This window comes from Cricetulus griseus, chromosome 5 (assembly GCF_003668045.3).
Source record: "Cricetulus griseus strain 17A/GY chromosome 5, alternate assembly CriGri-PICRH-1.0, whole genome shotgun sequence".
NCBI classification, from domain to species: Eukaryota; Metazoa; Chordata; class Mammalia; order Rodentia; family Cricetidae; genus Cricetulus; species Cricetulus griseus.
In genome coordinates this window covers 54,618,216-54,631,221 of record NC_048598.1, presented here as the reverse complement: position 1 = coordinate 54,631,221, position 13,006 = coordinate 54,618,216, and the positions used below count along the sequence as shown (strand labels likewise).

General features: G+C 42.4%; 1 protein-coding gene across 2 annotated transcripts in view; it reads left to right on the top strand.

Moving 5' to 3' along the window:
- Kdm5b (lysine demethylase 5B) overlaps positions 1 to 12,463 on the top strand; it is a 63,347-nt gene extending 50,884 nt beyond the window's left edge. The window contains exons 22-27 of one of the 2 annotated variants that reach the window (XM_035445100.1): positions 500 to 658; positions 3,150 to 3,632; positions 6,054 to 6,156; positions 8,381 to 8,535; positions 9,948 to 10,268; positions 10,869 to 12,463. In XM_035445100.1, the coding sequence (XP_035300991.1) occupies positions 500 to 658; positions 3,150 to 3,632; positions 6,054 to 6,156; positions 8,381 to 8,535; positions 9,948 to 10,268; positions 10,869 to 11,327 (1,680 nt within the window). In that variant the 3' untranslated portion in view covers positions 11,328 to 12,463. Of the gene's footprint in view, positions 1 to 499; positions 659 to 3,149; positions 3,633 to 6,053; positions 6,157 to 8,380; positions 8,536 to 9,947; positions 10,269 to 10,798 lie in introns of both variants that reach the window. The other variant, XM_027417545.2, reaches the window with a different exon arrangement.
- Positions 12,464 to 13,006: the final 543 nt, after the last annotated feature.

The window sequence follows — 13,006 nt, the reverse complement described above, 5'->3', positions numbered from 1 at the left end:
TGTAGTGCCTATGGAAGGCTGAAATCCAAGTCTGATCCCCTGGAACTGCTGTTACTGGGCGGGTGCTAGGAATTGTACCCCACTTCTCTCAAAGAGCAGCCAGTGTTATTAACCACTGAGACGTCTACATTTTAGTAAACCTGATATGACCTCACCAACTTTTCATAAAAAGTGCTTAAGCTGTATTTTTCGTTTTTCTTGTAAGCTGGTGCTTATGCATTTTCATTGGAATCAGTTAGCATATATCACATTTTTACTTATTTCATTAAATTTGTTATAAGGCTTTGTTTTTTCAAACATGCTTCTCCCACTCCCTTTTTATTTTCTTTTTTTAATCAATTAATGGTGTGTATGTGTGTGCACAGTTTTCAGAATTAGGCAGCATTTTTCAAGGAAAATGATAGATAATAAGAAATGTACACTTTGCCCACTCCTTAGGCTTTTAACCTGTGTAATCTGAAATTTATTTCAATAATGGTCGTGTTTTCCCTTACACTAGGTGCTTTGTCCGAGGTGTGATATTGGCCTTTTGGGATTGAAAAGGAAGCAGAGAAAGTTGAAGGAGCCCTTGCCAAGTGGGAAGAAGAAAAGCACCAAATTAGAGAGTCTGAGTGACCTGGAGAGGGCCTTAACCGAGAGCAAGGAGACTGCTTCAGCTGTGCGTAGTAGGATGTCCTCTATTTGTTTTGTGGGAGGGTAGTTGCTTACCCTTTTAGGTACTATGTTGGAATATTGTCGCAATTAGTAGGATAATTTGAAAAGTGCTTGAGTTTGCCAAAAGGGCTTTTGAAAATTGTCAAGTTTAAAGATAGCTGTTAGGGCCCAGTGGTAGTGGCACACACCTTTAATTCCCAGCACTGGGGAGGCAGAAGCAGGTGGATCTCTGTGAGTTGGAGTTCCAGCACAGCCAGGGCTACACAGAGAAACCCTGTTTTCCTTGGAAAAGAAAAACAAAAAAAGCTATTTCAATTGTAAAAAACACTTGTCTGGTGTTAATGAGTTCTTGATTTCTGCAAAATAATAAATTTTTTTTTTTTTTTTTTGGAGTAGGGCAATGTCACTGTGCCTGGCTCAAGTCTGAGTCTTGAATATTGAGACTGCATATGGGTTTATCTAGAAATACTAGTTAGGAGATCAGTGCTGCCAAAAAGGGGAAACATGTTAACTTGACTAGGAACCACTTTAAAAGTATACCATAGTTAGGTGAGGTGGGACTCAGGAGGCAGAGGCAAATGAGTTCCAGGCCAGTCAGAGTTAATGAGACCTGATTTCAAATGTAAAAAAAAAATTATACTGTATATATACTGACATTTTCTATGCAATGTTTATTCAAGATAGCATTAAGAAAGTGAGACGGTGTCTAAGTAATGTTTTAGTGAGCATGATGAATGCCATAATGAAGAGGGGGTAGCTGTGAGATTTGGATGCTTTGGTGAGATTGCTCAGTGGGTGAAGTCCCTTGCCAGATTTGGAGCATCGCCTCTTAAGAATATAGTCATGTGTCATTTAAAAATGGGATAAATTTTGGGGAATGTATTGTTGGTCAGATTAGTCTTTGTATGGGTATCTTACCAATTGATACAAACCAGTATGTCTACAATGGCAGTAGTAGTGGACAGTTAGAGTCTTTCCAGGATCACTGGTATATCCTGTCAAAACATCATTACGGTGTTTAACTGAATAAACTTCCCTTGGGCCACAGCACCTTTTTTGTAGCTACCAGACTTTTTGGGATTGACACAGAATTGCCTTGGTGTATTTATGAATTTTGACAACTGGAGTCTTACGAAAGACAATCAAGTCTTAGCAAAATTTTGTTTTTTTCATTTAGAGTATGTGTGTGTGTCTGCTACTTGAGCACCATTCTGGTGTTTTCAAGGTAGCTACTGTATCTGGTTCATTTTATGAAGGCTTCATTGAAAATGATAGTTGTTTCCCTTGAAATACATCAATGCCTATTTCAACTCAGATTCTAGCATCTGCCTATCTAATACAGGGGTTCCTTGTCTAAGGATTGGTTCCCTTGTGTACATACCCTATGGATGTGAAAGGTCAGTCATTTGCTCTCCATTGCTAAACTGTAGGAGGAGACCTTATCATATTACATACATGCATACATATGTACGTGTCTATTCATTATGAACGTTACATTCAACAAAAATAGATGTTATCTTAATATACCAGAAGTTTGCTATTTGCTTTAATTCTATACCTGTCCCTGTTGTTTAGGAAAAAAAAATCATTCATTCATTTATCCACTTCCCCAATCTGAAAAGAAGTAATGGGGTATTCATTCTGTCCTAATGACTCAGGTGCCCCATCTGATGACTTAAGTTTGATCTGGCTTAGTTAGTTCTTTGTAATTTTTTTGTTTGATCATTGTTTGTTTTGTATTGTTTTTTGAGACAGGGTTTCTCTGCATAAAAGCTTTGTAGATCAGGCTGACCTCTATTTTTGGTTGTGAGCCTAGCCTTTGACGGCTAAGCCATCTCTCTAGCCCCAGGCTGGCCTCTAACTCGAAGAGATTCGCCTGCCTCTGTCTCCCCAGTGTTGGGATTAAAGGTGTGTGCCACCTGCCTGGCCCCAGATGGTTTTCTATTTAACTGTTTTGTCAGGAACTAATGTCATAGTCCCTTATTGCTGTGTTCATCACATGGACGACTTAGCAGTGAACAACAGTAGGTACCCCACCCCACCCGTTTGTAGTTCAGGCTGGACTCAAACTCAGACAGTCCTCCTGACTTAGCCTCTTGAGTACTATGCTTCAGTCTTGAGCTACCACACCTGGCTCTAGACTTTCTGTCTCGTGTACCCTTCTGAAAGGCCACAAAATCTAACAGAATGAAAGCTGGTAGAGAAGGTCAGAAATGAGCATACAGAAAGTATCATTGCCAGTATTTCCTATGTGCAAGGCGGAGAGTGTTCTGACTCATATCTCATTTGATTCTCATTGTAGACCTTGTAGAGTACATTTTTGTGCATGCAGAAATTTAGCCGTGGTGGATATGGCTTGGCTTGAGGCAGAGCTTGTTCTGTATTTTGAGTGCAGATATCTACTCTGGAGCCCATCTAATTAACTTAAGAGTTTTGAGTTGTGGATGAGGGATAGTTCTCTATGACAATGTCCATGATGGCTCACTCCTTTCCAGATGGCAACTCTTGGGGAAGCTCGCCTAAGAGAGATGGAAGCTTTGCAGTCTCTCAGACTTGCCAATGAAGGGAAATTGCTGTCATCTGTCCAAGATGTAGAAATGAAAGTCTGTCTGTGCCAGAAGACTCCAGCCACTCCCATGATCCAGTGTGAACTCTGCAGAGATGCTTTCCACACTAGTTGTGTGGCAGTACCTAATATTTCACAAAGCCCCCGAATCTGGCTTTGTCCTCATTGTCGAAGGTCAGAGAAGCCTCCATTAGAGAAAATTCTGCCCCTGCTAGCCTCCCTACAGCGTATACGAGTTCGTCTTCCTGAGGGGGATGCACTTCGCTATATGATTGAAAGAACCGTGAACTGGCAACATAGAGTTCAGCAGCTACTTTCTTCAGGGAATCTAAAATTTGTGCAAGACCAAGTGGGCTCTGGACTGTTTAGCAGATGGCAAGCCTCAGCAGGACAGGCATCAGAGACAAACAAGGTGAGCCTGGCTTTTTTGGGGTACTGACATCTGCGTAATAACTCTGTGGTCCTGTCTGGTGTTGGCCATTCCTGAGACTGTCTCTCCTTCTGTCACTAGAATTTATGGCACTTATACTTCCCTCTTTAGAGCCCATTCACCTCTCTCTGTCCTTACACTTTTCTCTGTCCCTAATTGTCAGGAGTTTTTGTTTGTTTGCCTTTAAAATTATTATTAGTGTGTGTTCTCTTGAACATGCATGATTTGGGGGCATGTCAAAAGGCCGTTTTTGTGAACAGTTCTCTCCCTTTACCTCACGTGGGTTTTGAGAACTCTGGTCATAGGCTTGTACCTCAAGCCATCTCGATGGCCCTGCTCTTTGTGTTTTAAGATGCGGTCTCCCCTAACCCAGACTGGTCATGAACTCATGGTATCTAAGGATGATGATGAACTTTGTCCTCCTGCCTCTGTCTACTGAGTGCTGAGGTTATAGACATGTGACATTATTTGGTTCTGGGGATTGAACACTTGACCGACCAAACTTCTTAGACATTCTGTTTATGTCATGCACATGTGTGTACTTTTTTGTTTATACAAATAATTTTTCTACTTCATTCTGTTAACCTGTATGCAAGTTTAATTTATGTATATATTCTTATTTAAAATTTTTGTTTGATTGAAAATTTTCCTTTCATGTAAGTCACTGTGTTGAAAGGGAAACCACTTGCTTTGTCCTTTTGGCTTTTAAGAAAGAATGATGTTTGAAGGGTTCAGATGCATCTACATGTGTTTGCGTGTGTAGACCCTGGGGCAGGTTCCTTAGGAGATGTCTATCTTGTATTTTTTGAGACAGGGTTTCTCACTAAACCCTGAGGCTCACCAGTTTAAGCTAGTTTGCCTGGCCAGTGGGTTTTAAGGATATGCTTGTCCCCTATTCTCTGGTCCTGGGACTGACTACTAGCACATGCTACTGTGCCTAGCTTATTGTTGGTGGTCTGTTTGTTTGCTTGCTTTAGTGTGAGTGCTGGAGATCAAACTCATGTGTTCATGCTTATGACAAACACTTTACAAATTGAGCTGGGCTCCCTATGTTCCTATTTATGATCTTATCAAAAGGCAGGTTCTTCTTATCAAAAGGTGGTCAGTTTCCTGTTGTCTCCTGTAGGTGGACTGTAGGAAAAGAGTGTGATGGATAAAGGACATGCAGTTAGAATGGCAATTGTCAATCTTTATATTCTAAAAACCAGGGTTTTTAAAAGAATTATTTATGTGTATGTGTGTTACCTACATGTATGTGTGTACCACTTGTGTGCCTGGTGCTGGCAGAGGTTTGAAGAGTGTACTGGATCCCCTGGAACTGGAGTTACACTGTATAGGTGTTCGAAATTAAACCCAGGTCCCCTACAAAAACAAGTGCTCTTAAATGCTGAGCCAAGTCTGTAGCCCCTTTAAAATTGTTTTTACAATTATATGTGTTTATGTGCTCCCATGCAGGAATCCGTTCTCTTCTTCCATCTTGTGAATTCTGGTCATTGAACTCAGGTCATTAGGCATATAGGCAAGCAGCTTACCTGCTGAGCCATTTTGGTGGCCCCTTATCCCAATATATTTCTGTAACAAAGATATTTACAAACTGGGCATAGTAATATTCATCTGTATCCTTAGCTATTCAGAAGCCTGAAGCAGGTAGGATCACTTGAGCACAGGAGTTTTAGACCAGTCTGGGCAAAGTAGAGACCCCCATATCTCTCTTAACAACTTGAGGCTAGATATGGCCTGGTGTGTTTGCCTGGGGTTTGACCCCAGCACCACAAAAGAGAGGAAAGGAGGAGAGATCATAATTCTTGGGAGTTGAGTGCTTAGCAGAGCACAAGTAAGGACTGAAAATAGCCTGTCTTAACTTCATTTGTTCCTCTTCAGGCTTCTGTAATAGCAAGTGATTAAATATTTGCTGCTGTTGGGTAGCCAGTGACAGAGCCACTTGTATTCCTTTACCAAGGGTGTGCTGAGAGTTAATGAACATAAAGGACACACTGTTGCTTGTTTTTTGAGACAGGGTTTCATAGAGTCATAGATGTCCTTAAACTCCTGATCCTCCCACTTATTGGGATTACAGGTGTGAGCCACCAAGCCTAGCTGTTACATGACCTTTGAGTAAAAAGAGTTAAACATAAACAATGAAAGGTGGTATAATCTGTTCTCTTGAGAGGAAATGGTTTTTTTTCCCCAATGTCTTCACCTTTTTGAGATCAGTCTGAGTAAAATTGAGAAGTTGAATAACTTTGTTTCTAGGAGGGTTGTTTTGGCCCGTTTCTGGATGCCAGAGGTGACTTACTAAAAAACAAACAAACAAAAAAACTTTATTCTAGAAGATACTTCCGTTGGATTGGTAGTGTTTTTGATCTGCAAAAGCCTTGTAATAAGGTGTTTCTCTTTCATTAGGTGTCTCAACCTCCTGGTACCACATCCTTTTCATTGCCTGAGGACTGTGACAACAGAAGCTCGTTTTCACATTCTCCCGGACAGAGTTGTGTTCCCCTCCATGGTTTGTATTGTATACATACTGTTCCTAGATAGTAACAGGCCATTTTGCTTAGGTTTTTGTAATTGATGATCTGGTATCCTAATGAACTATATCCTTGCCAGATATGGTATCCAAATATGTAAAAAATAACAGAAGCACTCAGGAGGCTGAGGCAGAAGGATTATGAGTTCAAGGCTTTCCGAGCTACATAGCAAGGCTCAGTTTTAAAAACAACAACCAAACCGAAGACCTTTAGTATTGTGCATTTTCTTAGTAGTGAAGTTAGCCCTACTCCAGCTAACACCAATCACCATGTATTTAGGTCATAATGCTAAGTCATGGATTACCTTGTTTTAGACTTCTAGAATATAATAGAGGTAACCCATATTTGAAACCTACCTCCTTCTCACCCCCCCCCCCTTCAGTTAAGGTCTCCTTTAGCCCAGGGTGACCTCAAATTCATGCCAGAAGAGGGCACCAGATCTTATTAGAGATGTTTGTAAGCTATAGGACTCTGAAAGAGCAGCCAGTGCTCTTAACCTCTGAGCCATCTCTTCAGCCCTGGTCTCAAATTCAATGTTGAGCCAAAAATGATCTTTTAACATTTTTTTTATTTATTTTTATTTTATGTTTGTGGGTGTTTTGCCTGCATGTATGTCTGTACCGTGTGCATGTAGTATCTACAAAGGCCATCAGATCCCTGGGACTGTAATTACAGCTAGTTGTTGGCCACCATGTGGGTGCTGGAAGTTGAACCCAGGCCCTCTAGAAGAGCAGCTAGTGCTTTTATCTTCTGAGCCACCTCTCCAACGCCAGTCAGCGATCTTAAACTCATGGTCTAGGTTCTACCTGCCAAGTGCTGAGATTACAGGTGTGTGCTATCACACTTGGCTGTTTTCCTCCCCATCTCCTCTTTCACCTCCTCCTCTTCTACTGTGTGTGTGTGGGGGGGGGTAGGGGTTTCATTAGCTTAAGTTGGCCACAAACTCCCTATGTAGCTGAGCATAAACTTGAATTCCTGATCATCTTACTTACAATTCAGAAGTGCTGGCATTGTAAGTGTGGACTACCATACATAGTCTTCCTTAGCGTTCTGCCTAAAGTTTCAACTGGAATCTTGATCCTTACTCTGTGTTTAGTTATGTGGTCTGAGCTCCTTGCTCTGCTCAAATTATTGATGCTATAGGGCAGCAGTGTCTTCTTTTTTTTTTATTTTTTTTATTTTTTATTTTTTTTGAGACAGGGTTTCTCTGTAGCTCTGGCTGTCTTGGTCCTAGAACTTGCTCTGTAGACCTGCTCTCCTGGAACTCGAAGATAATAGCCTGTCTCTGTCTCCTGACTGCTGGGATTAAAGGCATGTACACCACCTGGCAGGCCAGCAGTTTCTTTTTTGACAGTGAAATCTGTCAAGATAGAAGACATGATCTTTTCTTTTTTTGTATTAGTAATAGGTAAAGAGTGAATTCTGATGGAGTGGGTATTTCCTCTGGAACCAAAGCCTTACGTAATCTAACTTAGCCTCTCTCTGTTGTATTATGGTGTCTTAGATAGGATTTCTGTTGTTGTGAAGAGACACCATGACCACAGTAACTCATTTGTTTGTGTTTTTGTTTGTTTGTTTGTTTTGAGGCAGGGTTTCTCTGTGACTTTGAAGCCTGTCCTGGAACTCTTCTCTGTAGACCAGACTGGCCTTGAATTCACAGAGATTCACATGCCTCTGCCTGGGATTAAAGGCGTGCGCCATCACTGCTGGGCCTGACCATAGCAGTTCTTTTATAAAGGAAAAACATTTAGCTGGGCATTGGTGGTGGCTTACAGTTCAGAGGTTTAGTCCATTATGATTATGGTGTAATTTGGTGATGTTCAGGCAGACATGGTACTGAAGAAGGAGTTGAGAGTCCTACATCTTGAACTGCAGGCAGCAGGAAGTGAACTGAGACACTGGGTGTAGCTTGAGCATATATGAGACCCCTCAAAGCCGCCCCCACAGTGACACATTTCTTCCAACAGGGCCATATTTAACTCCAACAAATCCATACCTCTTCATTGTGCCATTCCTTATGAGTAGGCAGCCAATTACATTCAAACTACCACATACAGTTTAGGTACATTACAAAGACCTAACAAACTAACTGCAGTTAAAAGAGGAAAGTGGCATGGGGACAATGTTCTGTGCTGACAAGCCTTAAATGTGCATGTATTAAATCTTGCTGTTTCTGTTTTGATTGGGTTTGGTCTTTACCAGGTGTGAGTCCAGAAGTGAATGAATTGTTAATGGAAGCCCAGTTGCTCCAGGTATCCCTTCCTGAAATTCAGGAACTTTATCAGACTTTACTTACAAAGCCAAACTCTGCTCAGCAAACTGACCGAAGCTCACCTGTTAGAGCCAGTAGTGAAAAGGTGAGTGACAGGCTGCTGGGAAGCAGCACGTCTGCAGCGGGATTGCGTGTTTTAGTGTCACCACGTAATGCTTTGGTAAAAGAGATAGATCTGTCTTTGAGCCAGAAGAGCGTGCAAACTGTACCTCACAACTCCATTCTGCAATGGACAGACACTGAAACCATTCACAGCAGTTGGGGTGTCATTGCTTAGATTTGTTTTATATCTGAATTTTTTTCTTTTTTCCTTTTTAGGGAACTCTTCTCTTCCTTGATAATAGTGAGGAGTAGGATTACTTTTCTCTATAGAAGCAATGCTATAAAGATGACCATTGTAGCTGAAAGGGCCTTCCTTTTGTTGGCAAAGATTTTAAAGATGCATAATAACAAATGCTTTTCTTTACTAACCTCCAAACTAGGAGGCTAAGACTGGATGTAGATGCTTACGGTGCTTATCCTAGGTGCTGAAGGATACTCTGTAATGTCCTATTATACACACACACACACACACACACACACACACACACACACACACACACTGCCCCTCACCCCTTTCATGTATGTTTTTGTATGGTGTGGGTTTATGTGTATATGCATGTCTCATGCATATGTATATTTATGCTTGTGCATGTGGATCCTGAAGTTGATGACTCATTGATTGCTCTTCTCCACCTGATTCACTGAGATAGGATCTCTGAATTGAGCTTGCAGATGGGCATTAGCCAGCTTGCTCCGGGGATTCCCTTGTCTCTGCCTTCCAAGGCTGAAACCACAGACAAGCCACCACAACCATTGAGTATTGACATGAATTCAGGGGCTCCCTCTGGTCACTTGGCTTTCATGGCAAGAACATTAAAACTGCTGACCTGTCTCCCCAGCCCCTGTAATGTCCTCTGTCTTAGCATGGTTGGAGCTTCTGCTGCCTTCTAGCTCTGTAAGGAGCCTGTCACACACAAAGCACCTGAGAATATAATCAGATAAAAACCCACTGGGAAGAGTGAAGCCACAATGAAAAAGACCTCACGAAAGGCCCCTGAAGACTGATTACCGACTGAGTTAAATCATTTTCTCCTGAAAGGGTGGAATGTATGTCCTTAGCAAACACTTAGATAGAACAGCCTCAGTCACTCACTTAGGGTGAAAAGAAGGGTCTATGTTTATCTTTTCTCTATTGGTGCTAGTGGGCCACCTTGAAGGTCAGTGATGTCATTAATACCCTTTCCCAGTGCTCCCTCAGTTCATCTACAGTGAGGAGAGGGATGCTGGAAGTTAGCCGGTTGTTCTTGAGGACTAGGAGTGGGGAGATGGTAGTGGTTAGGACTCAGTAAATACTGAGGAATCATTTGGCTTCTCTTTGCATATTTTCTTTAGTTGTATCAGTTTTAGTAATGGACAAACAGAAGGCTAAAATTGAATTTGCCATCTCCTACCCAGAATGATTGCCTTCGAGGGAAACGAGATGGAGTCAACAGTCTTGAAAGAAAATTGAAGAGACGCCCAGAAAGAGAAGGCCTTCCCAGTGAACGGTGGGATCGAGTTAAAAAAATGCGGACCCCCCAAAAGAAGAAAATCAAATTGAGTCACCCCAAGGACATGAACAATTTCAAATTAGAAAGAGAGCGTAGCTATGACTTAGTCCGTAATGCTGAAACACATTCGCTACCCTCAGACACGTCCTACTCGGAGCAGGAGGACTCTGAGGATGAAGATGCCGTCTGTCCAGCTGTGAGCTGCCTGCAGCCAGAAGGAGATGAGGTCAGTGAGGTGTGGGCCATAGAGGACGCTTTCCCTTAACTAAGAAACCCTATAAGCTAGACCTCATCTCCTCGGGGCTTTCTCCTCTGCTTGTCTGCTTTGGGCTGATCTGAATGGATTGTTCAGTTTCCCCTACTGATATCTCTGCTTTTAACCATCGGTCCTGGGTCTCCTCCCTTTTCTTGAAGAAACTCTGGTTCTTCCCTTTTTTCCTTCTCTTACTCCTCCAGCTTTCACCATCCCGGCGCCTGGAAGGTTGGGGGGGATGCTGATGGAGTGCCCTTTTGCTTTTATGGTCACAGGGCAGCACTGTCTACCCCAAAGCAGGCACAACTGAAGAGTGACTCTGCCTCGGTTGCTTTGGCGGTGGGACAGCTACACTCCTGTGGTTAGCTGTTGTGCCAGAGGCCCCAGTGCTGGGACAGTGGCCATTAGTGGCAAACGGCCTGAATGTCTTGAGGCTGGCCTGCCCAATTTTGAATGGCATTCTTTTCCTCTGAACATCCCATCTCCCTGCTCTTTGTAACCAGGTGGACTGGGTCCAGTGTGATGGCAGCTGCAATCAGTGGTTTCACCAGGTCTGTGTTGGTGTCTCTCCAGAGATGGCAGAGAAGGAAGACTACATCTGTGTGCGCTGCATGGCAAAGGACACACCAAGCCGAAAGTAAAAACAAAACACACTCACTTAATGGAATTCAGGACTCCAGCAAAGAAGATTTCCTCAATCTCAGCAAAGCTACAGGACTGGGGTCAAGCCAGCCTGTACACGGTGCTATTTCTATTCCTTGCGGGATCATTTTTCCAGAACTCTTTGAAAAAAAGAAAAAAACAACTAAAAAAATTTTTGACACTTTTTGTATTTTTTTCCTTAAGAGCTGTTTGTGGTTGTTGAAGTTTAAAATGCTGACTGTTTTTTGCAGGGGTCTCTACCAATTTCGAAGGTATTGGAGTTTGCACCTTTTCGTGTACAGCATTAACATTGTACTTCTGCCTGGGATTTACCGGCTTAAGAGTCCAACTCAGTTTCAGGTCCCAGAAAGGGCACCAGAATTCCAGTAACCCTCACTGAGCAACCATTCTCCTTTACTCTGTTACCATATTGGGGGATTTTAAGTTTTTCACTTTGGGGTTTTTGTTCCTTTCTTTCTCTATCTACTTTTTTTTTTTTTTTTTTTTTTTTCCTGGTAGGCTAGGTTTATTTATCTGAGCAATAACTTCTATGTTGGTTTCAGTGGCTGGAATTAAAACAAACAAGCTTCTAAACGGTGTGTTGGTGCTTTAGCATTTGGTTAATGTACAGACCACAAACGTCCTGTAGAAAGAGACTGCGCTGTCAGTAATCCCACGCCTGTATTTTGGCTTTGTCCCTGCCGGTTTCTTCCCCTATTTTTTTTTTTTTTTTTTTAGGTTGTATCAAATGTTGCAGTTTATATTGTGGAATAATAAATCCTTGGTCCTATTGTAACACTAGACTGCAGCTTCTTCTGCCCCTCCACCTTGTGGGCCTACAGAACCAGAGGGCTTGCTTGCCTTTGCTTCTCCCCAGGCAGGCTGCAGCAGAAGTGTGTTTGTCTTCAAACTTGTGGAGACTCTGTCTTTGTAGCCTGATTCTTTAGGTGAGTCCTTGCCTTCATGCCCCCACTAATTAAAAAAACAAAACAAAACCCTGTCTTCAAAGACCAGAGCCATTCCTTCAAGCCATGCTCTTTATAAATAAGCTCTCAGAATGTTGGAGTGGTCCCTATATCACTTCAGACTTCAAATAAGTCCTTATTTGCTCTTATATTTGAATTGTCAGGGAAATTTGGTCAAGAGTAAGATCCTGGGATTCACCCTCTTAGAGGGTTGGTTTTATTGTATCAGTTGGGACTTGGGACTACCAGCCCTGCCTGCCTGGGATTCCTTTACCAACTCTAATTCCATTCATCTTTACTGGCTGTGGACAGCCCATAGCTATTTCCCAACTTTCTGCAGAGGGGAAGGGTTCCTGGTGAGCAGAACAACAGGTTCCTGCTTACTCTTCCTAAATTGTTGCAGACACTTGTTTTCCTCACTGTCTATAGCCACAAGCCTGATGGTGGGTAGAACTAGTAGATCTTTAATAAAACATCAAAAAACCAGTTTGTGATGTAGCAGAGATCTAAATGTACTATCCCCTTTATGCAATGCAGATGATTAAATCTGTTTAAGAATAACTCCTAGTGGTCTGCAATGTCCTGCAGTTGCTGTGATGTCGCTTCTTGTCTGGGGATGAGAGTAAGCTTTGAAGGGGGGGCACTGTGGAGACCAGGGGTGCAGCTCGGTGGTAGAGCCGCTTGTCTCACATAAGCAAGGCCCTGGATCCCATACCCTGCACTACCAAAAATAAGTCAGGCTCAAAGAACTGCTGCTAAAATAAAGTCTGACTTTGACCCCTCCTTTCCTCCAGGTCTTCATAGTTGTTTGTTTGGTTTGCTCATTTGAGATAAGAGTTTGATGTGACCTAAGCTGGCTATGTAGCCAAGGGCGATATTGCCTGCCTCTACCCCTGAATTCTGGGGTTACAGGTGTGCACCACTGTATCTGATTTATGTGGTGCCAGGCAACCACTCTACCATGTGAGCTTTATTTGTACCCTTCAGCAGCTTGTCTTCATGTGTACCTGTGCATAGTCTCTGAGATAGCTGCTATTCATGGATGGGAGATTTGAACCATTCCCTCCCCAATGGGAATCATGTTTTTTTCTTTCTTTTAAGTTG